Raw genomic sequence first — 24,465 nt, 5'->3', positions numbered from 1 at the left:
CAGCTCTAACGTGGGAAGCGTGAATTAGATTCAGGGTCACCAACCTGAAAGCCCGAAGGGGCCACTGGGTAACTTAAATGCAGGAATCAGGGCAGTTTAAGGCCGGAGAGTGGTGGGGACCATGGGGACTACACAGAGGTGCTTCTCAGCTGAGAACAGGACAGAGAAACAAGGCTCACAGCCCCCAGATCCACTTTTCATGCAGTGGTTTAGTTGCTAAGTCGTGTCCAACTCTTACAACCCCATGGCCCGCCAGGTTCCTCTGTCCCTAGAATTTTCCAGGCGAGAATACTAGAATGGATTGCCATTTCCTTCTCCAGGGCATCTCCCCAACCCAGGGATCAAACTTGGGTTTCCTGCACCGCAGGCAGATTCTCTACCGACTGAGCCTGGGTCTCCTGTACTGCAGGCAGATACTCTACCAACTGAGCTACCAGAGGAGCCAGAAATCCAGATGTCCATATGAAATTTCTCATCTTAAAGGCAGTTTCCCTATCTAGAAGCGGAAACACATAAGACAGTAACTATTACAATTGATAGATCGCAGCTATGGATGTGGGACTTCATGTGATAGGTGCCTACCATTTCATTGCATACACCATTTTATGTTTGTAAATGGGAAGAATGTGCAGTTTCCTCTTAAGGTCTAAGCTCAGTATATATGCCAATTGGTAACCTTTGAACCAGACAGCTCCAAAGTGCCTTCCGAGCCTCAGGTAGCAGCAGCTCGTGGACTTAAAGGCACAAATGTTTGAGGGCAGAAGGTGCCCATCAGGGGCTCAGAGACCCCACAAATCAAGGTGAAGCCAAGCAGGTCCAGAGGTAAGAAGGCAGAGTAGTTGGCACGAAACCCTTCAACCAAGGCAACTTCTGCCTGAGCTAAGAAACGGCCTGGACAGGAAACAGCAATGGGAAAATCCCCACAGGGCCAAGGCCAGAGCCTGGGGCTTTGAGGATGTCCAGCCCTGAGTTCAGTTATGGAAATGGGGGTCCCAAGCCAGGGAGATGTTAAGGAGGGGTCCGGGACCAGGGCAGGGGCAGGCGCTGTCTGGGCACAGGGAGTGAGCGAGGCGTCTGGGCCTCTGTCCAGGCTCTGCCTCCAGGTCTCTTGGGACACAGCTCTGCCTTCCTGGGCCTCAGTGTCCTCACCTGGACACCTTGGTGCCCGCCAGCCCACCAGGAAGCCAGGGCCCTCTCCAACCAGAACTGCTACGGTGGTCTGACATCATCAGTGGGAAACCCAAACTCCTCTTGAGAGGCGCTTGGATGCCTGGACAAGGAGAGGAAACGGCCAGAGACAGTTCCCATTTTGGTCTGCAGTTCACACCAGGCTGGGGACAAGGGCAGAATTCTCAGGCTCCACAACTAACATGGCAGCTGGTTTCTAGGTTCAAATCAAAAGCTTAACAGAATAATGGTCTAGTCAATCAAACACAAGACAAGTACCGAGTCACATGAAATCCCACATCCATCACTGATCTACCAACTGTTAATATTATCCCACATGGTCCCTCCTACAGGGCAGGAGACTGAAGACTATGGAGGTGGGGTGACCCGCTCAAGGTCACACAGTTGATAAGCAGCAGAGCCTGTGAAACTCAGAGAGTCTGGAATCCACTCCTAATCTTTGCTGTTTCCACCCCTCATAACACACGGAAGTGGGAAACGCCCCTGCTCAGGAAGCCAGGGAAGCGGCCATCACACTCACCTGCACATCTCTCTGGACAAGGGTCATGTCCACGTTTGTGCTTTCATCCCGGTTTCCCTGAAAGGAAGCAGGCTGTGAGGCAAGGCCACTCCTTGGAGTCACATCCCTCCCTCCATCCCTGCTCCTCTTCCCCGTGACTCAGACGTCCACCTCTCCCTACCGTAGGCCCAAGCTCTGCCCTGGGAAAGTACCTGAGAGAGAGAGATGAGGAGCCGCTGGAAGTGCCCTGAAGTGTCGCTCCGAATGGCCTCCTCCAGGGTCTTTTTGAATTCTGAAAGGGAGATGCAGGGAAGGGCCACCCTGTAGCTCCGTGGACCAAGCTGCCCACTGCACACAGCCAACAGTGAGCACTGGCACGAGGAGACAGGTGGCCCACCCGGCCCCCAGGAACATACAGCTGGAGACCAGGAGGGCTATGACTCCCAGGCTGACCTGGCCCTAGTCACGCCCAGGTTCTCCCTCAGCCCTCCCTTAACCCCAGCTACCTGCTTCTGTGTAAACAGCAAGCAGGGCTGGGCCTGGGATGGAAGCCCAGTGTACTAGGGATGGCAGGAGATGAGGAGACAAGGTCAGGAAGGAAGAGTTCAGGCCCCTGGAGGGAGAGGGTGTGGCCCAGGCGGGTGAGGCCCTGGGGCCAGCCTCACCTGTCTTGTAGACTCTGTTCAGCTCCCGGATGTGCTCGTTGCTGCGGGAGGCCAGGATCTCGATCAGGCAGGCTTCATCAGTGCCCGCCCCCTGCGGAGCCAGAGCGCATGACAGAGCAGGAGCTTGTGACAGCCTCCTTGCTGGCACGCAGGGGAGAGCAGGTGCCATGATCCCACAGGAAACAAACCCCAGTGGGAGAGGCCACAGACACAGACCCACCTGTCACGCTGCTGCTGCTACCCTGGCCTGAAGCAGCCAAACTCCCCACACAGTCCCAGGAAAGTCCCAGGAAAGATAGCAACATGGTGACAAATAGAGGTCCATTTGAAGGATTATCCCCATTCCATCTTCCAGGACACCAAGAAATCAGAGAAGTGTGGTGACTTGTCCAAGACCACACTGTAAATGGTGGGGCTGAGAGGCGGACCTAGATCTGTTTTATTCCAATTCAGTCCATGAATAAGGTGACAAACTGAGAAAACGGTTTGAAAGCAAGAGCATGAACATGTGGGAAAACCTGACTCCCATAGTGGAGAGGGGAGCATCTGGAGACACCTAAGGAAAGGGAACAACATTGAGGATGGAAGAGACAGCTGAGGAAGGGACAGTGAGGAGGCAGGGGACAGGGTCAGTAGCCTGGCTTCTGCATCGGGTTGCCTCTTGGTTCTGATGATCACTAGCTGTGTGACCTTCGGCATGTTACTTCACCTCTCTGTGCCTCTGGCTCCTTGACCATAAAATGGGAGTGATACTGGGGGCACATATGGTAGGTGTCCTGGAAGCAAGAGAATGAGGAAGGACTTTCTTGACATAAGAGAAACCATTTCTGGCCTAAACCATTTTGTGACCTAAGCCTGGCCACAGTACTTGTCCTTAAGGGAACAACAGAGCGATAGGCAAGATAACAAAACATATGTAAAGACCCTGGGTTCTGCGTCAATGGTAAAGACAAGCCCGAAGCACTTTCTTGAGCTGTTCTACAGAATTTAAACCCCCTTGGGCACTCAACCACCAGAACAACTGGAACCTAAGGGATGATGATGTTGACCTTTTTAGGTATGGACTCTGTGGACCATTCAAGCCCCTTCATGAATATGTATGTGTTAGCTTAAAATTTCCCCAATTTTGCAGTTCCAGGAGACACTGCTTTGGGAAAGACCCCTGACGTTCTTACTTGCTGCAAGTAATAAATCCTTCTCCTGCTTCTTGGGCTTCCCTGGTGGCTCAGAGAGTAAAGATTCTGCCTGCAATGTAGGAGACTCGAGTTCGATCCCTGGATTTGGAAGATCCCCTGGAGAAGGGAATGGCAATCCACTCTAGTATTCTTGCCTGGAGAATCCCATGGAGAATCCCATGGACAGACAAGCCTGGCAGGCTGCAGTCCACAGAGTCACTTTCTTCTGCTCCTTGGCTTAGTTGTGTCTTTTGACACCCACGGAGAGATGAACCTAGTTTCAGGGGATGTCCCTTCGGGGCAGGAAGAGTCACTGTGCCCACTAGGCCCTGAGGAATCTTAGATTCCTTCTGGGGCACCTGCTCAGCTCACAAGGACTCCCCCATCTGTGGGAGTGGCCCCAGCCCATCCACAGGACCCCTGCTGAGGGTCTTGGCAGTCACAGGACTAGGGGGAGGCTGAACCCAAACAAAGTCCATCAAAACCTGCCTCCTGTTCGGAATTTGGATCAAGGGACAGCTGGCCTCTTCCGCGGCTGGATCTCTGACAGGTACTCGGGGAGGGGCCCACAAGGATGCTGTACCAAAGAAGGAGAGGCACAGAAGCAGATGGAAGAATAAAGCAGACACTCAAGCAGCAGGCATGAGAAATGCTGCCCAGTCCCGTCCTTCTCCGAGTCAGGCTGCTGTCTCTATCCTCCTGATTCTACACCCTGGCTCTGCTTAAGCTCCTCAAGAGTGTCCTGTTATCTGCTAACAACAGAGTCCTGATGAATGAGGATGACGTCAGCCACTCCTCCCACCCCTACTACCACTGATCACTGATTTCCTCTGAACCCCAGCTCCCACCATTTAAGGCAGAGAGACTCAGATGCTCCCTGATGATGAGTGATGCCTCATTTGCCTCTTGGAGGAGCCACCAGAAGTTCCCTTTTCTACAGCACTTGGAGCCCAGGAGCTGTGCTGACAACAGTAGCTACTAATTGAGCTAAGACACACACGTGGTCTAGGTCTTTGTCCATCATGCCCACACGCCAGAACATACACACCTTGATAGCTTCCTTTATCTCATAAGCGTCAAAGAGGACAGGGGTCTTCATCAGGGCCAAGATTGTCTTCTCAAAGTTTCCTGACAGTTCAGATTTCAGATCTTTGATCAAATCCTAATTGGACATTTAGACAAACAAAAAAACCTATTTTGAGAATCCACGGAGGTGACCAATAGGGAACAATATCCCAGATCCAGCAGCATTTACAGAAAAGACAAACCTCAGGCCCCAGACTGACCTACAGAATTGTAACCTGCATTTGAACCAGATTCCCAGGGAACTCATAGCCCATTAACGTAGGAGAGACACTAGGCCAGAACACTAGCCTGCATGTACTAGCCTATATGTACTCAGTGGTTATCTTTCCATTAATAAGATCCAAAAGCCCCCAAATTCAAACTTCTATGTGTTCAGTACTTAAAGCCTCTTCCTTCAAAGAGAAATAACTTGCCCATGGTCTCGGTGAGTCACAGCAGAGCCAGGACAGAACCCAGATCCCTGGGCACCTCTCAGCAAACTTCAGTACCCTGTGGACTCTGGGATTTCTGCTTCAGAGCATCCTTTGCCTCTAGAAGATGCCATCAGTTGAGAGCCACCAAGAAATGCCCTAACATGCCTTACGGTCCATCTAGGAGATCCAGGTCCCAGGGAAAAGCAGGAGTAGGCTGCTCCTATCAGGAGGATATGCCCTGATTCAGAAAGGAACCCCTGACCTTCCCTGTGGGTCCCAGGAACCAACACTCACCTTCCCATATGCTGTCTTGAACGACAGGAGGATCTGCTGTCGTTGCTTGTTGGAGCGACTACCCAGGCAGTCAATGATGGCCTGCTCGTCAGTCCCTGGTGGAAGGAGAGGTGGGAGTGGGCGTGGGGTCACAGGGATGTTCTGTGGCTAGAGACTTTCTTGGCCTGGGCCCTCCAATTCTCCTGAGCATCCGCGATACATCCCCACATCCACTCTCTTTCTCTAACACGGGGCCAGGCCGCCTCCACCCAGCGACCCCAGCCCACAGAGCCACTGTGTAACTGCCGAGGGAGTCAGGGGGGAGGCAGCTGGGACTCGTGCCACCCAGGGTCTCTCACCAAAGCCCTTCATGGCCTTCCGCAGGACTTCAGCATCTCGCAGGGGGTCAAAGCCAGATGCATCTGTGATGGTGCCTCGGTTTCCAAACTACTCAGACAGACAGACAGACAGACAGTAAGATGCTGCGTTTCCTAGACGTGAGACTGCCTGTCCAGACTCTGGAAATGACCTTTCTTCTAAAAGTTGGGGTACCTGAAGGAGCCTGCAGTTGACAGCACAGGAGACTCAACACTGAGTCGGCCTAATGTGACCATCGCCTGTCCTCGTGTCCTGGCACTGAAGCATCTGCCGGGCTCCCATGGCGAGGAGCCTACCTAGAGCTGAGTCCTGATGCTGAAAATCTACCCTATGCCCGGGTCCTCCAGGCCAGGGCTCCAGATGAAGGGGAGGCCTCAGAACAGGATTCCAGCCTCTCCTCAAGGCCTCAGCACTGCACATCGGGGCTCCCCTAACAGGCCTGCTTAGCCCACTCTGTGCACATCAGAAACAGGTGTTCCTCCGGGATGCCTTCAAGTGTCCAGCCTTCACGATGGTACATGCAGACCGGCTACCTCCTGGATTCACTCTGGTTTCCTGGCACTGTGTTCTGGACTCTAGGACCTTCTTGCCTGCTGGACTTCTTCCTCAAATGACGGCTATGCTCCAAGCACACTGGATTTTTCCTGCCTAAACTCTCCCTTGATGGATGATCTAGGACAAACTGGCTTTAACAGAGGAAATAAGCTGAGAGAAAGATGAGGGGAAGGCAGAGAGGGATGATGCAGAGCAGGGCAGGGGTAGGGGGATGTGTGGGTGTTGGGGAAGGAGGGGAATGGACCCTCTGGCTAAAAATATTAGTCAACCACATTCCACTAGCCCTGTGCTTGGCTGGTTTGGCTGTGTAACCATGACAATGAATTCTAGGCTCTGCAAACATGAACTGCTCTCCAAAATGAGCCAAGAGCAGTCCTGAAAGAACCGCCAACAATTTTCCACACTCAAAGGGGCTGGTTTTGAGTCTGGGAGGGCACATCCAGAGATTAAAGACTAAGAGCCACTGGGCAAAGGCCTTTTGAGACAGTTCTCACAACACCCAGGCTGTAAATAACACAAGAGGAATGAAGAGTACCTGGAGCGTTCAGACCCGCCTCGCACAGGGACCCTCTAACCAAGCTGGGACAAACAGGGCGGCTCCCTGGGCCCTCAGGAGCGCAAGCAGGGGTGGGGAGTCCGTGAGAAAGCGACACTGAAAACCACAAGTCAGAGCTACAGGGCTGAGCCCTCCCGCATCCCTGCGAGGGGACACTAGGCCACGTGTCTCTGGCCCTTAGGGCCAGGCCTGGACAGGCAGCAGCACAGGGTTGGCACTTACCTGAGCGGGGGACACGGCAGGGGTGACAGTCCCAGAACCTGAGTACCCTGGATAGCTTGGCACTGGCTGCTGCCCAGGAGGTGGCACTGGTGACTGTCCAGGGTAGGTCATGGGCGGCTGTCCAGGGTAGACCCCTGGGGGCTGCTGTCCAGGGGGCAACATGGGCTGGCCTGGCACAGGGGCCCCTGGGTATGGCGGATATGAAGGCATCCCGGAGGGTGGGTTTCCTCCAGGGGGCGGGTACATTCCATACGAAGGAACAGGCTGCTGGGCGGGAGGGGGCTGCCCGAACCCCCCCGGGGGAACTGGGGGGTAACCACCCCCAGGGGCCCCCGGGTACAGGTTTGGCACGTTGGCTCCTCCAAACGTCCCGGACATGTTGGCCGCCTGAAAGTCCACAAAGCAGAGCCTTAGACTAACAGCCCTGGAGAGGTAAGGCCACACTCCATCGTCTGTCTGCCCTTCCCCACCCTGAGCCTGCAGCGGGCGCCCCGGAGCCACACTCGGCTCAAGCTGACTCCGAGCACCACCAGCCTCTCAGCAGGCCCACCGAGCCCACCCACCTGTCCCACATGCCCTCCGCCTGCACCACTGACCCCTTAACCTGCCTGTGCACCACAGCAGCCACACTCGCTTTAACACAACACCACTGTCTCCCCCCAGTGGATGGTAGGCACTCCTAGGCTGGGGTTTTCTATCCCCAGCACCTACAATGGGCCTGGTGCAAATTAGACTATGTAGTGGTTGCACTGTTTACACTGCGCATACGTTTATCTTTAGATTATAAAATCCACCATTTTATAAGCAAATCAAAAGTAGCACGCCTGCCTGTGTTACCTGCCCCCAGGCCCAACCAGGACAGTCATCCACATGTACAAACACAGACAACACACACCTGCATCAGTCACACGTGCGTGACACACACACACCCCCTCACCCTCCTCCCGTCCCTATGCTGAGCGCATACAGAAGGTGCACAATGCATATTCCTCACCCCGACCCAATCCCTCAGCGCTGAAAGGAACCTGGAAGACCACACAGCACAACACACTCCCCTACCCCTCACTTTACCGTCAAGAAAAACGAGACGCACAGAGGGACAGTGAACTGGTGGGAGCCTTGATGGAAACCCTTCTGTCCTAAGATACGGTTCGACACCCTCCGTGCCCTCGGGTAACACACACCCCTCTGACACCGTGGAAGCCCGCAGCCTTTCTCCCTCTGGTCCCACGAGAGTGGCCCCCAGGGCAGCCCAGTGGGCGGGCTGGACTCACCACTCCTGAGAGGTAGTCCTGGTTGAACTGCCCTGCATAGTTGGCCACATTATCCAGCCCAATGGGAGGCATGGTGGGTGGCGGGTAGCCAGCACCTCCCCAGGCACCGCCACCTGAAAGCAACACCCAGTCCATCAGCCCCCCGATCACCCACCAAGAGGACAAGGCAGAGACATCAAGCTCCCAGGCGGTCAGAGAAGAGGCCAAGCAGGGCCTTGGGCCGTCCTACAGGCAACAATGAAAACACTCAGGCAACAGAGTCTAGCCTGATCCTGCTGCCAGAGAAGAGAATAAATAAGGAACCTTCCCCACTTTTCAGGGAGGAAGGACCACTCAGCAAACACTCCCAAGACTCTCTGTGGGCTATGAAGGCAGAGGGCCAAGGGCAGACCTGCTCTCCTGGGCTCACCACCATGGACCAGGAGTACAGACAGGTCACTCAGGGAGGCTGTGCCGAGCCCAGCAGAGTACGGAGCTCAGGGAGCACTCAGAGTGCAGAGTGACGGAAAAGCACAGCGGGTGGGGTGGGCTGTCCCGCTGATTTGGTTGTATGCTGTCACCACACGTCTGTAGGAGGCAGGGAGAAGCAGGATGACAGGACAGAGGCAGACAGGGCTTGGCTGTCAGGAGGACAGTCGGGGAACAGCAGTAAGAAGTCCCAGCTCTGACACCAGCAGGACCGGGGCATGTGCCCTGAGCGAGCACTCAGCCATCCTGGCTCAGCTTCCTCGTGTGAAGTGGGGATAACTGGTGATGGCCTCGATTGCTATAAGGAGGATTAAGAGAGTTACTGCCAGTCAGGGCTTAGCTGGGAGCCCGGTGAGTGTTCATGTGACAGCCCTCACCGTAGCCCTCACAAGTAGCACAGCAGCTAGCATCATGGCTGGCCCGTCAGAAACAGCCCTGTCCATGGCAGCGAAAAGGCCCTGGGGGCCTCCAGCGTGGCTTTCCAGCTCCGGGACACCTAGGACAGAGCTCCCCAGAGTCACTTGCCAGTTCCCACTCTTCCTGCTCAGGTGCCGATAGAGGTAGAAGTGCTACTGGCCCACAGCAGCAGCTGCAGCAGCAGCATCTGACCTTCAGCGACTACCTCCCCGTCCTGCGCGCAGGGGCCCTGCTGCTGGGAACCACGAACCGTGTGCATAGGGCAGGAGGAGCGACGGGGCAAGTGCCACCGCGCAGTGCTCCAGAGGACCCCGTGCCAGAGCCTCTACCCGGCTATCGCGGCCCTGTCTGGGCCAGCCCCGTGATGGAGACGCTTGAATTCATTTGCAAAGGAGAAAACTGAGTCTCAGAGAATGGAACATGTTCGTCTGTTCCTATCAGCTAATAAAGCGAGAGACTGGGGCCTGGCCTCACCCTGGCTTTTCATAAGTGGCTTCAAACCCTGGCCTCACCTGGCCCCAGGACCCAAGCTCTTCTCCAGCCCCTTCCCATCTGGCTGCACTGTGCAGGTATGAAGGGAGCAAGGAAATGACTGGAAAGCACCATCACTCCCCCACTCTCCATGCCTAGACCCTCTGAAGAGAGGGCAATCCCTCCCCCACAGGCCCCAGACCTTCTTACCTGGTGCACCTGGTGGGTAGCCACCTGCGGGCGGGGGGTAGCCTGGGTAGCTCATGGCTAGATCTGAAAGGAAAGAGTGAAGTGTGCTCAGGCTCGTTGGAGAACAGTGACACCCACAAGCCAGCCCCAGCAGGAGGAGCTGCATCAGGCCTGACCTGGGGTGGGGCAACCCAGCTCACCCTTTACCCACCAGGCCCCTGCCAGAAACAGCAATCGGGGCATTACAGGATTCGCCACCCACTAGCTGGTGAGTTACCTTGTACACCCCTTTCACCCAGGCTCCACTCCCACCTGTGCTGACAGGGATGCTGCACGTGTGACGCTGTTCTCCCATCTCATTCTCAGGGGGCCAGGTCTATCTGCCTGGATTTCTTTGTTACCATCCATCCAGCACTGGGGAAAGCCCATGCTCCCATCTCCCTGCGCCCAACCTACAGACCCTGAGCAGTCCACAGCGGGCTCCAAACTGGATCTGCCCCAAACTACACTTTTGTTCTCCAGCCTCTGGTTCACCCGCCAAGGGAATCCCCGGGTACGGGATGACCATCCCCAGAAGTAAGGAGAGCCCTCAGGAGGGCTCATCTGATCAAGCAAGGCAGTACCATCCTGTCCCTACAGATGGAGCTCAGAAAGGGCAAGAGCCTTGCAGGTCGGCAGTGAGGGAAGGAGACAGGCCCAGAACCTAGAATTCTTGGTGATGGTGGGACACCTGCCCTCACAAACCCTTCTCTGCACAGATCCTTCTGCCGTGTCTCACACCAGCGGAGCTGCCCGGAGGGACACGAGCTGCTGTGATATTACAGTCTCAGACCATCAGGAAACCTGCTTACTCTTGCCAATCAGTGGCTATTACAATTTAAGAGGCACCGAAGGACCAGTGAAAGCGAGGAAACCTGTAGGCTTCCTTAACAATCACACCTGCTGAGCCCAGGTGAGCAGCTCCTCCTTGCACACCCAGCCCCAAGCTAGTTCTCAAACTGCAGTGTGTGTCAGAACCCACCTGGAGAGCTTGTTAAACACACTGCTGGGCTCCATCCGCAGGGTTTGAGTCAGTAGAGCCAGAATTCGTATTTCTAACTAGTTCCCAGGTGATGTTACTGGTCCAGGAACTCTGAGAAACACCTCTCTAGACACCATTGCTACTGCTGAGTCACTTCAGTCGTGTCCAACTCTGTGCGACCCCATAGACAGCAGCCCACCAGGCTCCCCCGTTCCTGGGATTCTCTAGGCAAGAACACTGGAGTGGGTTGCCATTTCCTTCTCCAGTGCATGAAAGTGAAAAGTGAAAGGGAAGTCGCTCAGTAGTGTCCGACTCCTAGTGACCCCATGGACTGCAGCCTACCAGGCTACTCTGTCATGGGATTTGCCAGGCAAGAGTAATGGAGTGGGTTGCCATTGCCTTCTCCCCCAGACACCATTATCTACCTACAAAATTCTGGGCCGCCCTTCCCGGCTGCACTGGAGAACTGCGCACGCTGTTTAAGGAAGATGAAGGGCTTCCTTAAGGTGCCACTGGTCCCCACGAGTCTGGTTCTCAGCCCTCTGGGCTTGGTAATTTATTTGGGTCAGTGGGTCCACGGGTGACTGCAATGGGAGGCCAGATGGTGGCCTAGTGACCTTGCAGAGAGCAAGAATCGGCGACCCGTGGTGTGGGCCAAAGACCTCCTCCCAAGCACGCTGCAATGTGGCGACTAAGGTCCCCAGTGCGCTGCTTTCAGTCTGACCCCTGTGCCAGAACCCTGAGGCCTCGCTGGTGAGGCAACACCCTGGGGATCTGAACTGATGGATGGGCCAGGAACCTCCTCGTGGAATAAAGAGGAGCCGCCCGTCTGAAAACCAGAGGAGCTGCAGTCCTGTTCGTGACACCTTTCTCCCTGGAGACCACCTCCCAGAGGAATGAGCCTGGCGGCCTCACCCACAGCACGATGGGAAAACAAAACGGAGGAGCAGGATACTGCCCTGTTCCCCACTTCAAAGTAAAATGTCAGCCAGACCTAAGCTTCAGACTTCAGAAGTAGCCCTTATCCCCAAAGATAAAATTAAGCTTCTGTGTAAGACCGAAATAAGGAAAATAACATAAAGACAAGAGAAAAGACAAACTCAGGAAAAACGTTTTATGGTAAGAAAAAGACCAATAACCTTTAGAGAAACTCAAATGATGCAAACTACGACAGAAAAGGAACACTAGACGTTCATGCTCACTAACATGGTGAGGCTCGCCGAGTAAAAACAGAGATGTTGAAATTAAAAATGACACAGTCTTTGACTCAGAAACTCTACTGGAAACCTATTTCCCAGATGCACTTAACTGTGACATTTACTATGACAACAGGAAGGAATCCCTAAATACCCACCTGCAAGAGGCTAGTTAAATAAATCACAACGGATCCATACAAGGGATACTCTGTATATTACATTCATGTATCTATATATTATATTATACACTTCAGAATTAGCCAGCTCTATGAGTGGCGATTTGAAATGATCGCCATTATTAATCAAGGTGTAGTACTGTGCGTACGCTAACTTTAAAAAAAGAAAATGTACAAATTTAGTGCTGAACACACACACACACACCCTACAATCCCTGGAATGTTAAACAAGAAACTGGGTAACACTGATGGCCTCTGGAGGGGAAAACTGGAATAGAAATGAAATTCACTGTTTATATTTGCATTTCTTGCCACATGCATGTGTGCCTATTAAAAAAACAACTTTAAAAAAGACCCAATTCAGGTAGGGCTTTCTGAGCTCACTTGAGGTTGTGGCTGTTCTTCCAAGATTCGAATAACTCACACAGGGTCCATTCAGTGCAAGGCAGCCCGGCTCTGAGCCTGGGCTTAGGATTATTACATAAACACACCACAGAACTTGGACCTGGAAGGACTGCTAGGGTTCCTGCCTGGGCCGGGCCGCAGGCCAGCCCCAGCCACTCACAGGGAGATGGTGCTCATTCCCAGACCCTGGAGGGTCCCACAGGCCAGGTCTAATCCCACATCCAAGGAACAGCGCTTCCTCCCGTGCCCCCTGGCTTCCCCTCTCCCCAAAAGCCCACCTCCAGTCTTCCCCTCTTCTGAAAGAACAGTCTCATTTGCTTCCCACCATTTGCTGCCTGAGGCAGTTCCATGCCTGTGGCCCACTCCCTTCTCGTTCACAGAGCTCCCTGGGAAGCAAAGGCTCCAGGTATGGTGTGGAGAGCCCACGGCAGTAGCTCCCCAGCCTCCCTGCACTGGTAACACTTGCATGTTCTGGACAATGGAGACAGGGTGCTGACTCCTGTTGAATTTCCCCCCCATTCTACCTGTTGCTCCTGCCTACAAGATCTCCTGCAACCCGGGCCGGTATCAGGCATCTTAGCACTCTCTCTCAGCTTTCTTTTATATTCACTGGTTGGGAAAAAACGGCATTTGCGCTCTTCCCAGTGAGTGACACTGAAAAGGCGCTCCTACACTGTCGCCGCCAACCCCTCCCCACCCAGGACCACTCAATCAGTTACTGGACCACCTAACTCTACCACAGCCCGATCTACACCTGTTTCCTCATCTAGTTCACGACAGCAGGAAGAGGGCCTCTGTCAAATAAAGATGTAACACATCTCTCCCCATCCCCCACCCGCCTACAGCGCTCCAGTTTATCTGTCTAGGAACCTCCATGAGAAAAGCAAAGGCAGCCAGAGAGCCCGGGTCGAGACCTTCGGGGGCCCAATCCTCATTCCCAGTGCCCTGACTCGCCCCTTCCCAACGACGACATGTCCTAGATCAGCAGGCAACTCTTAAGACTCCCAACATCTACAGTCTTCCCCTCACCTTTTAAAAATAATTTTACTTATTTATTTTTGGTCGTTGGGCTTTTGTTGCCGCGCAGGCTTTTCTCCAGTCGTGGCCAGCGGAAGCTACTCTCCAGCTGCAGTGTGTGGGCTTCTTGTTGCACTGGCTTCTCTCGTTGTGGAGCACGGGCTGCAGGGCGCTCGGGCTTCAACAGCTGCACACGTGGGCTTAGCAGTCAGCAGCTTCCAGGCTCCAGAGCATAGGCTCAATAGCTGTGGTGCATGGGCTTTGTTGCTCCAAGGCATGTGGGATCCTCCAGGATTAGGGATTCCACCCATGTCTCTTGACTGGCAGGTGGATTCTTTACTACTGAGCCACCAGGGAAGCCCCCCTCTTTTTGTGACAATTATGAAATTTTTATGGCCCAGGCTTTACATACTCTAGCCTCCACTTTTTCTCAAGAGGTCACCATCAGGGTCCACTGCCCTCGGCAAAGTTAGTCTAGCACCCGGGGTACCATATGCGACTCAGAGGGGAGTTTGGGCAGGGCATAGTGGGGTGGGGGGGCCTTCACCTTCCCCTCCACTCTGTCCAACCCTCACTCTGCACAACAGAAGGTAATACAGTGATTATAATCCTGCAGATCTGCTTTCTCTTGGGAACTACAAATATCACACCTTCCATGCTGACCAATGCCTTCCTCCTACTTCTGCCCTTTAACAAAGAAAAAAGGTGCCTGAGTGGGATGCTTCACAGAGTGGACAGGCCGGGATTCTGACAGGCCAGGCACATCCCTGTTCTGTGCCGGCTCTCATCAGGGCACTCTGTCTTGGGACTCATTGGAGAGGGCCTCCAGGTGCCACAGGCAGCTGGCCTCTTCCGGGACTAATCCAGTTCCTAGACACCAGCCTCTGGGGAACTTTCAACCTCAAGTACTGCCTCTCAAGATGCAGCACAAATACCACCCTTCCCTTCCTTCCTCACTGGGACCATCTACCTGCAGCTGTGCACCCAATTTCATCCAGCTGTGGCCCTCTCTGGCTAAACTAGGGCTTCTCATGCTTCAGGCTGCAAAACAATCACCTGCTGGACTGTTTTAACCCAGACTGTCAGGTTCTGGCCCCACAGTCTCTGCAGGGTGGGTTTGGGAACTGGCCCCAAAATGCTGATGCTGCTTGACTCTGGACCAGTTTCTGTAGCACTGCTTTCTCATGCATGAGAATCACCTGGACAGCTTGCTAAAAATGCCTAGGCCTTGGCCCCAGTCATTCTGGGCACTTCAATCTGGGATGGTCCTGGGAATGTGAAATATAAACAAGCACCCTATCCCCATCTCCAGGGATTCTGACGTAATTGATTCTGCAGTCCACAATCTAGGAAACGCTTTTTTCTTTAAGGTACTTGGACACTTTCTAGTTTATTCTATCTAGTCTTTATTCCCAGCGGTAAGTAAACTCTGAGGATAAACAGCAAGATCTGAGCATCCCAGGGTCCCTTGAGACCAAGCCTCAGCTTACTTGGTGAATGTTGAAAGCAAACAGCAGGTACACAGGGGGCTTCTCCAGGCCTATAAAGTGGCTTGTTCCCTAAAACTGTGTACATGTACACAAGAATACCATTACATTTCAAGGATTCCACAAGAGTAGGCACCCGGAGTCCTCAAACACAGCAATCTAGAAACACTGTATTGGGAGAAGAGGCAAAATAACCCAGAACGAGAGGTATCTCACTACCCTGACCTAGTCATCATTCCCCCACCTCAAGAGTGAGAGATGGAGACATATGTTAGGAAAAAGGATGGTGGCAGGGCCATGCATGCCTGGCACAAGGATCATGCAGTGTCCTCCCCAGAGGGCCAGGGTTGCAGCAGGCTAACACTGAGAGGAGGCAGAAACCTGGAGCTCTTCCTGGTCCAGAAGTCACATGCTGTGAGACCTCCCGCCCAATGCCCAGCAGCAAACCAACAGGGCCTGGACTAGAGCGCATGCTTTGTTGGGATGACCCCTTCCCAGTCTCGGGGCTAGAGTATTTATTTGTGTGTTAGTTCATTAATGTTAAATCTTCAATCTGTTTTTATGCAAAAACTTAAATGTAGAGCTTACGCCACACAGTCCAGATGATCCCTGCTGGTTTCTTTTTAAAAATCAAAGGAAGAGAAGACAAACCACAGAATGGGAGGAAACGTTTAAAAAGACACATTTGATAAAGGACTGTTATCCAAAACATAAAAACAATTCTTAAAAACTCAACAGTATGTATATCTGAAACTAACACAACATTGTAAATCAACTATACTTCAAGTTTTTTTAAAAAGTAAGAAAACTCAATTAAAAAATGGGCAAAAGATCTGAACAGATACAATCCCCAAAAATACATAAACATGGCAAAAAAAAAAAAAAAAAATACGAAAAAGAGGCTCAACATCATACAGCCTTAGGGAATTACAAATTAAAAAAACAATGAAATACTACCACACACCTATTTGGATGGCCTAAATGCAAAACACCGATGACACCGAATGCTGATGAGGGTGTGAAGCAACAGAAACTCCTTCACTGCCGCTGGAAATGCAAAATGGTACAGCCACTTTGGAAGGCACTTTGGCAGTTTCTTACAAGCTAAACGTTCTCTCGGCTTACGGTCTAGCAATAGCACTCCACGCTATTCACCCAAAGGGGCTGAAAATATATGTGCACACAAAAGCCTGTACGTGGATATTCGCAGCCGCTTTCTTCATAACCGCCAAAACTTGGAAGCAACCAAAATGCCTTCAGAAGGTGAACGGATAAACGGTGGTACATCCAGACCGTGGAATATTATTCAGCAGTAAAGGAAATGAGCTGTCAAGCCATGAAGAGACAAGGAGGAACCTTAAATGCATATTACTAAGAGAAAAAAAGCCAGCCTGAAACGGTTATGTCCTGCACAATTCCAACCGTACATTATTCTGAAAGAAGTAAAACTATGGAGAAGTTAAAAAATCAGTGATTACCAGGAGTTAGTGAAAGGAAGGCATGAACAGGCAGAGCACCAAGGATTTTTAAGACAGTTAAGCCATTCTGTATGGTACTAAAACAGTGGATATATTGTCAAAACCCACAGAATGTACAACACTAAGAGTGAATGCTAGCAATAAACCATGGACTTTGGGCGATAATGGTATGTCAATACAGGGTCATCAACTCTAACTCTGATATGAGATACTGATAGTGGGCGAGGTGATGCTGTGAGCCTAAAGCTGCTCCGTAAATTAAATTACACTTAGAAATTAGAAATAGGGCTCCCCTCGTGGCTCAGTGGTGAAGAATCCTATTGTTCCTCCTGCCAATGCAGAAGACATGGGTTGGGTCCCTGATCCGGGAAGACCCCACATGCGGTGGAACAACTAAACCTGAGTGCTACAGCTACTGAGCCTGTGCTCTAGAGCCCGGAAACTGCAGCCACGGAGCCACATGCCACAGCTGCTGAAGCCTGCGCGCTCTAGAGCCTGTGCTCCACACCCAAAGGAGACCACCGCGATGAGAAGCCCACGCACCGCAACCGCAGATTAGCCTCCATTTGCCGAAGCTAGAGAAGAGTCCGGGTAGCAACAAAGACCCAGCACAGCCATAAATAAGTAAATAATTATTTAAAAAAAATAAAACGAATATAAACCCATTGTATGGAAATTCAAACAGAACAGAAAGGCACAAAGAGAAAAGCAAAATTCACTCTCCCCTCTAATCCCCTAACCAAAGGTCACCACTGAGCGGCTTCCAAAGTAAAATTCAATTTCACACACACACACAAAATGCCAATACATACATGTGTATATATAGTTTTTATATGTTCATATTTATAGAGAGAGATGTAGAATTTTTTAAAAACAAGAAAGAAATTTGTCTATCAACAGACTCTCGCTCCAGTTCAAAGCTAGGTTTGGGCAGGCTCTGGTGTAATTAGTCAACCACATGCCTCCCTGGCCTACTTCCTGTACCTGGCTGTTGGGAAGATGAACAGTTAGCCAGCCCTGAGCTGGTCTGAACAGCTCCTGACCACCACACACAGCTGGGAGGCAACGACCCAGAGCAGGGTGCACAAGGGGCCCAAAGCAAGACTAGTTACGGTAGTTCAGTTCAAAGAATCTCACACGGAAAAGGGCCCCAACCAGTGACCTGGAGCTAGGCCCTCACCTCCGCACACCTTGGGTGTGACCGGTGGCTTCACCTCTCAGGGCTCTTCCTAGTTGGACTTTACAACTTCTGAAGGTGATGCCTCTTCAGGTTTTCACCCCAATCCTAGACTTAGAGGCTCCCAAAATATCTATACTGGAAAGAAATTTGCAGTTTCCAACAGTTTCCAACCACCTTGGTTTTGCAGCTAAAACATGCCAGGGACCCAGCTTACTCAAGTCACAAACACATGGGAGAGGGTCCAAGGCGGAACTCCACCTTCCTGAGAGAGAGCAGAGCCTCCCTGCCTTCCCAAAACAGGGCTGTGTTACAAAACCTGTGACCACTGCCACCTGGGCTGGGCTGGTTTGTTTGGTGGTCCCAATCGGTCTTGCCATTAATGACCTACTTTAAGATCTCTCTCTCCTCCAAGGGCAAAAGGAAGACAGTGCAGTAACTGCTTTGAACTGGGGTCAGCCAAGGTCACTCCTCATGGCCAGGAGGTTCCAGAAACCTTCAGGTGCCTCAGCTCACACCACAGGCCTCCACCCATACCTAGAGGGAGGAGGGGAGAGAAGCCTGGTACAGCCAAGCTCTACCACACACAAGCCCTCCAAGTTTCACTCAGATCTAGCCTGGTGCATCTCCAGCTCAGCCCAGCCAAGCAGAAACAGGGAGCATGATACAGAGCTCAGTGCTCCCTCAACTGCATTCCCCGACACCAACTTACGTCTCACGAGTGGGAATTTACCAGGTACCCACTTAAAAAAAGAGGCTAGCTGTCCAAAAACTTTGAAAACTGCTGCCTACTACATCCTCTTCCAGGAAAGTGCTCATTTTTGATAGCGGATTAAAGACTCTGAGAAGTTCTCTAACAGATGCCTGCTTAACTTTACCCCTCAATTTCCCAAACTTACTAGACAACAATAATAGTTAACATTTATCAAATACTCATTATGTACTAGGCCCTCTGTTAAGTGCTAAATATGAAACTGAACTTTACAACAACTCCCTAAGACATATAACACTAAGATCATGATCTCTGTATTAGAGATAAGCAAACTGAGGTGTGGAGAGATTACACAGCTTGCCCAAGGTTATGGCTAGTAAATGAAGAGCCAGGATTCAAACCCAGGCAGCCAAGCCCCAAAGTTCAGGATTTCACCCCTACAGTGCACTTCCTCAAGGGCCCACCAGCCCCAGAAACTACTATTTCAAAGACTGAAACTTTAAAAACACTGGTTGATGACACAGAACAGAATCAGGAAGCAGGACCCTAGGCTTTACTGCGATCTCAGGTATTTCACTAAAGGCAGTCTAGGGTGGTGGGAGGAACATGAACTCTGACGCCAGGTGGCCCAAGTTCAAATCCCAGCTCTGCTGCACTGGGATGTGCGGTCTTGGGCAGGCTATTTAATACTCTGGGCCTCATTTTTCCACATCTGTAAAGTGCAGATAATAACAGCTTAATATCAAATATGTTCTCATTATATCATCGTGAAAGTTGCTCAGTCGTGTCTGACTCTTTGCGACCCCATGGACTATACAGACCCCATGGAATTCTTCAGGCCAGAATACTGGAGTGTGTAGCCGTTCTCCAGGGGGTCTTCCCAAACCAGGGATTGAACCCAGGTCTCGCGCATTGCAGGTGGATTCCTTACCAGCTGAGCCACCACGAAAGCCCAAGAATACTGGAGTAGGTAGTCTATCCCTTCTCCACTGGATATTCCTGACCCAGGAATCGAATAGGGTTTCCTGCATTATAGGCAGATTCTTTACCAGCTGAGCTACCAGGGAAGCCCCCAAAAAGTTCTAGTCACTCAGTCATGTCCGACTCTTTGCGACTCCCTATAGTCCACAGAATTCTCCAGGCCAGAATACTGGTGTGGGTAACCGTTCCCTCCTCCAGATCTTTCCAACCCAGGGATCTAACCCAGGTCTCCTGCATGGCAGGCGGATTCTTTACCAGCTGAGCTACCAGGAAAGCCCTATATGTCATCTAACCTCTCACTATATCAGTTTCCCTAAAACAGCAGGTTAGATTAGAGGGTCCCGGAGGACCCTAGACCACTGGATAATACTCAGGATGAGAGATGTGGGGGCAGGGAGGGCATGCGGTGGAACACAAGAGCTTGGAGAGTCAGGACAGTGTGAAGGGCAGAGGGCGGGGGGGCGGCGTGGAGAGTAAAGTCTGCTGGTTCCTTCTCCACTCCAAGCCCAGCCCCTAGCAGCAGACCCTGGGTGGGGATGGCTGTATTGGATTTTCCAATCTCCCTCAGAAACCACCAACAGGAAACTGGCAATGTTTTCTTTCTATTCCTGCCTTAGGCCGAGGTGCCCAGGGGCTTGGTCCAAACTCCATGAAAAAAGCTGGGGGTGAGGGGCGTGGAGCCTCCCAGGTGATGCTAGTGCTAAGGAACCCATCTGCCAATGCAGGAGACATAAAAGAGGCAGGTTCGATCCCTGGGTCAGCAAGATCCCCTGGAGGAGGGCATGGCAACAAGGAGAATCCCATGGACAAAGGAACCTGGCAGGCTACAGTCCATAGGGCTGCAAAGAGTCGGACACGACTGAAGCGACTTAGCACACACGCATTCAGGCACACAGGGGCCAGGGGTGGAGGTGATGGAGGAGGAAGCACCTCTGAAAAGAACTTAAGAAGAAACCTGCCCCGGGAGGAGTGACTGGCAGAAGCAGAGCCTCAGTCTGCACAAAGCTTCAGCCCTACCAGTACCTAGGAGCCTGCTGCCTGTATGCCCACTCTGGGCTCGGCCCTGACAGAAACCATTTTTTCTGCTCTTAGGACCTTCCCAGACCATGTCCTGGGAACTGAGAAAGAGGGAGCGAGGCAGGAGCAGACGCCTCCACGGAAAGGCACCTGCAGGCAGACACAGCCTCGCAGGCAGACACAGCCTCGCAGGCAGCCTCTCTGCCACCCTCTGCCCAGCACAGCCCTGGCCAACCTGCATCTCTTCAGTTCATGGCAAGGGCCCCTTTTGACAGATGCCCACACTAAACAGGCTTCTGGAAGCACCAACACTTAGTCAAATGCCAACCCTGATTCAGGATTTCTGAGGAATGAAAAGTGGCCACAGAGGAAGCAGATGAATCCAGATATGGTGTCAATATCTGGCAGACATCCAGGCTGTGACAGGAGATCAGGCTGAGGTCCCTGGAGTCACCAAGGTTCTTCTGACGGACACAATTTTCTGTCACAAAGGCAGTGACAGAAAATCCCCCCCACCCCCACCAACTTAAGTCCAAGGTGTGGCAAGGACCTTATTAGGAAATTACCCCTCCCCCAAAGGGAAACGGAGGTTTGTTTCTAAGTGCCTCTGGGGCTGGGGAGGCAGGCCTGTATCTGTCAATTTCACCACTTCCGCATGCGGAAGCTGCTTGCAATTACACCGCCTGATCAGAACGGGCTCCTCAGGATCAGCTGATTTAACAAGCACAACTCTGAGAGTAAAGAAAGCCTCCTTGCTGTCCCCGACTTAGCTCTCAAGCCCCTCCATTTCCTGCAAAGTCCAACCCAAGAGTTGTTCCTCTAGAACCACCGGGGCCCACAGGGGTGCACCCTCCAAGCTCTGTGGAGGGTACTGTCTGCACAACAAAACCAGCAGCTCAGCTGGAAGGGCACTTGGGGAGCTCCTTCTCTGAACCCCGCCTTGGTCTTGGTGGGGAAAGGGAGGCTGGACAGCTCATGCAGGTCACGCAGCCTAAGCATCACCAACACTGGGTCTCGTAACATTCAACCCCAGGTCCTCCGCAGATTCTTGTACCACCTCCAATTACTCTCTCTTCCATCTGTGCACAACCCACACTCCCCTATCGAGCCACAAACATCACAGGACCGTCGTAAGAGACTTCTCAGCTCTGTCATGTGAACCTTACCCGTGGCCCACCAGCCCTGATGCCATCTTCTAACACTGCTGCTGGGCAACCGGGTGAAAGCATGGCCCAATGACAGCAGCTCTAACGCTTGCTGGCTGTGAGCTCAGCACGCACCGCGACCTTGAGCCTTTCTCCTTAAAACCGGGGAAGGTACATTCATCTTACTATGCGGCCGTGAGGGTCTGATCCACTGACAGAGGCATATGAAGCTATCCACCATGTACTTATTAGCATACAGTAGGTGCTCAGTTAATCTTAACTTACTTCCTAAGAAGCAGTAGCTTGGTAGCTAGGGTCTAGGTCCTAACTTCACCATATGCTGTGTGACATTTCCAGAACAACTTAACTTCTCTGAACTTCTATCTGCAGAAATATGACCTGCCGACCTACTTTGGTGTTACTGTAAATATGACCTGCCGACCTACTTTGGTGTTACTGTGAGGACTGAATGAAGTGAGAACAGGGAAGACTTGTAAAATAGGGACCGTTTTCTGTGCTCTGTCACCAATTCAGCCTGGGTTGTACCCTTCCAAGTGGCCAAAGAGCACAGGCTCTGAAGTCTGGAGACCCTTTCCCCCCGAAAGGGTCATCAAAGATCCTGAACAGACATCCCAACTTATGTAGTGTCTGCTAGGTGTCCAGCCCACACAGCAAGGGGAGTATCTAACCAATCGTTACGGTCTCAGATGGTTCAAGACAAAGCTGGGAAGGGAAAGAAAGGAGTGCTTTTCAAAGCCCATGATCAAGGCACCATGAAGTTTCTGGATTAGGTCTGTCAAAAATATCCCCAACAAAGAGTCAGCATCCTGACCCCCAGAATCTGTGACTATGTTGCCCTAAACGACAAAGGAATTTGCAGATGTGATCAAGGCTACAAACCCTGAGATGGGGAACATACTATAGATTATCCAGGCGGGCCTATGAGTCCTTTCCTAGCTATGGTAAGGATGAAAAGAAAGAGATGAGAAGCTTGAGAGGGATTCCATCCTCCCAGGAAGGGTGCCAGAAGTCAAAGGATGCAGATGGTCTCTAGAAGCTGGAAAAGACAAGGAAGTAGATCCTCCTCCAGAGCTTCCAAAGGAGACATAATCCTGCCAACAAACACCAGGAGACCCGTGAGACAAAACCGTACAACAGAAGGCAGTGCTAAAATGGGGCCGTCGCAGAGGCAAACAGGAGGGCAGCACCTCAAAAATTAAACACATGACCTAGCCATTCCACTCCATAAATGCACCCCAAAGAACTGAAAGCAGGACTCAAACACATTTGTCCACCAGTGTTCCCATGTTCACAGCAGTTGTTATTCACAACAGTCAACAAGTGGAAATAACCCAAATGTCCATCAACAGATGAATGGATAAACGATATGCGGTGTATACATAACAAAAGAGTATTTTGCCTTAAAAAGGAAGGGAATTCTGACACATGCTAGAATATGGGTGAATCTTGAGGTTACTATGCTGAATGAAATAAACCAGTCACAAAAGATATTCTATGATTCTACTTATGTGAGGGGCTTCCCAGGTGGCACCAGCGGTAAAGACTCCACCTGCCAATGCAGGAGATGCAAGAGACACAGGTTCAATCCCTGGGTTGGGAAGACCCCCCCGGAGAAAGAAATGGCAACCCCTCCAGTATTCTTGCCTGGGAAATCCCACGGGCAGAGGAGATGGGAGGGCTACAGACCACCGGGTCACAGAGCTGGACACAACTGAAGAGACTGAGTCCTCATGCTCAACTGAAGCGAGGTAAGCAGAGTAGTCTGATTCAGAGACAAAGAGAAGCAGTGATGCCAGGAGCTGAGGGGAGAGTGGATTGGGGGTTAATGTTTAACGGGGAGAGAGTTTGTTCGGGAAGATGAAAAGTTTTGGAGACGGACGGTGGTGATGGTTGTACAATAACGCGGTGCTGGAGATGACTCTTGAGAGTCCCTTGCACTGCAACTTTAAACCAGTCAACCCGAAAGGAAATCAACCCTGAATATTCACTGGAAGGACTATGGCTAAAGCTCCAATACTCCGGCCACTTAATGCAAAGAGCCGACTCACTGGAAAAGACTCTGATGCTGGGAAAGACTGAAGGCAGAAGGAAAAGGTCAAGACAGAGGATGAGATAGTCGGATTGCATCACCCACTCAGTGGACATGAATTGGAGCAAGATCTGGGAGACAGTGAAAGACAGAGAAGCCTGGTGTGCTGCAGTCTATGGGGTCTATGAAAGAGTCACAAAGAGTCAGACATGACTTAGTGACTGAACAACAACAACTTAAAACAACCAGACAGACAGCTAAAAATGGTTATTAAAAAAAAAAAGGCACTGTGATATTAAGCCCCTAAATATGGATATTTTGCTACAGCAGCAATAGAAAGCAAGTTCATACGGAGACCACTACTTCTCTCCTTCCCTCCAGATCCTTCCATGGTATGCTCTTTGAAAAGGCTCCCTCTGTATAAGAGATCAGTGCACAGTTTGAACTCACTCAGCAGAAGATGCAATAAACCCCAAGACCACAAGAAAAACCATTCCACCAAGAAGGGAAGGCCCAGGTACATGCATCTCCTACATGTCTGGGAATAAGAACTCAGTCAATAAAGCTTTGCTTGCTTGTATTATCAGCAACAGTCACCATGGTGAGACCTGGGGCTTGTGAGGAGGTTCTGTATGGCCAGCCAGACACACCCAGCCAGCAATGCAAATGCTCCTGGGAGGGAAAATGTGGGTAGTGTGATGCTTGGGTGGGTGTTGTAGGTGAACACACCCAACCAGCCGGGACCGAGCAACTGGAATACCAGAGCTCATTCAG

At 51.7% G+C, this 24,465-nt stretch overlaps 1 protein-coding gene across 3 annotated transcripts in view; it reads right to left on the bottom strand.

The window, feature by feature from the left end:
* Positions 1-24,465, bottom strand: part of ANXA11 (annexin A11) — a 42,252-nt gene that overhangs the window by 6,737 nt on the left and 11,050 nt on the right. The window contains exons 2-10 of one of the 3 annotated variants that reach the window (NM_174502.3): positions 9,851-9,913; positions 9,130-9,248; positions 7,011-7,397; positions 5,659-5,746; positions 5,321-5,415; positions 4,576-4,689; positions 2,353-2,443; positions 1,900-1,979; positions 1,709-1,765 (exon numbers count right to left, since the gene is read on the bottom strand). In NM_174502.3, the coding sequence (NP_776927.2) occupies positions 1,709-1,765; positions 1,900-1,979; positions 2,353-2,443; positions 4,576-4,689; positions 5,321-5,415; positions 5,659-5,746; positions 7,011-7,397; positions 9,130-9,248; positions 9,851-9,905 (1,086 nt within the window). In that variant the 5' untranslated portion in view covers positions 9,906-9,913. Of the gene's footprint in view, positions 1-1,708; positions 1,766-1,899; positions 1,980-2,352; positions 2,444-4,575; positions 4,690-5,320; positions 5,416-5,658; positions 5,747-5,851; positions 6,782-7,010; positions 7,398-8,284; positions 8,398-9,129; positions 9,249-9,850; positions 9,914-24,465 lie in introns of those variants that run through there. The other 2 variants (NM_001435383.1, XM_024986533.2) reach the window with 2 other exon arrangements.

Source organism: Bos taurus, chromosome 28, assembly GCF_002263795.3.
Source record: "Bos taurus isolate L1 Dominette 01449 registration number 42190680 breed Hereford chromosome 28, ARS-UCD2.0, whole genome shotgun sequence".
NCBI classification, from domain to species: Eukaryota; Metazoa; Chordata; class Mammalia; order Artiodactyla; family Bovidae; genus Bos; species Bos taurus.
This window is presented reverse-complemented; position numbering and strand designations above follow the sequence as displayed.